This window comes from Penaeus monodon, chromosome 20, assembly GCF_015228065.2.
Source record: "Penaeus monodon isolate SGIC_2016 chromosome 20, NSTDA_Pmon_1, whole genome shotgun sequence".
NCBI classification, from domain to species: domain Eukaryota; kingdom Metazoa; phylum Arthropoda; class Malacostraca; order Decapoda; family Penaeidae; genus Penaeus; species Penaeus monodon.
This window is the reverse complement of record NC_051405.1, coordinates 14484982-14485438: the sequence shown is the minus strand read 5'-3', so window position 1 is coordinate 14485438 and position 457 is coordinate 14484982. Positions and strand designations below refer to the sequence as shown.

At 47.5% G+C, this 457-nt stretch overlaps 1 protein-coding gene across 1 annotated transcript in view; it reads right to left on the bottom strand.

The window, feature by feature from the left end:
* Window positions 1-433, bottom strand: part of LOC119585650 (protein Aster-A-like) — a gene marked incomplete at its 5' end in the record, with an annotated part of 4520 nt that extends 4087 nt beyond the window's left edge. Inside the window, 1 exon segment of the mRNA XM_037934324.1 lies at window positions 262-433. Coding sequence (XP_037790252.1) covers window positions 262-433 — 172 coding nt within the window.
* Between the last annotated feature and the right edge of the window lie 24 nt (window positions 434-457).

Sequence of the window (457 nt, the reverse complement as noted above, 5' to 3'; positions counted from 1 at the left end):
GGATAGATCATCGGAAAGACAGGAGAAAATTCAAAAAGAACTTTCATACGGATCACATACACACATAAAAACGATAATGAATGTTTTTAAAAAATCGTAATCGCTTCCACATAAATAGACGAAAAAGGGGAAAAAAAGGGAAAATCGATGTTAAAAAAATAAACCATAATCGCTTCCATATAAAAATAAAAACAAGATAAGAAAAAATATCTATATTAACAAGAGGTAAAAACCCCGAGCGAAAATGCATTACCCTCTTACCCGCCATCTCGTCGCTCTCCGTGGAATCATCCTTGTCGAGCCGCGTCCTGGACACGCTGAGGGGGAACATGGCCGTCGGCGGCAGCTCCGAGACCCTCCTGGCGCCCCCGACGTCGCCTGCGGGGATGAAAGAGGCCGCTCGCTCGTCGCCGTCGCTGCCCGGGACGCCATTCTGGGTTGGGACGGACGCCGTTGC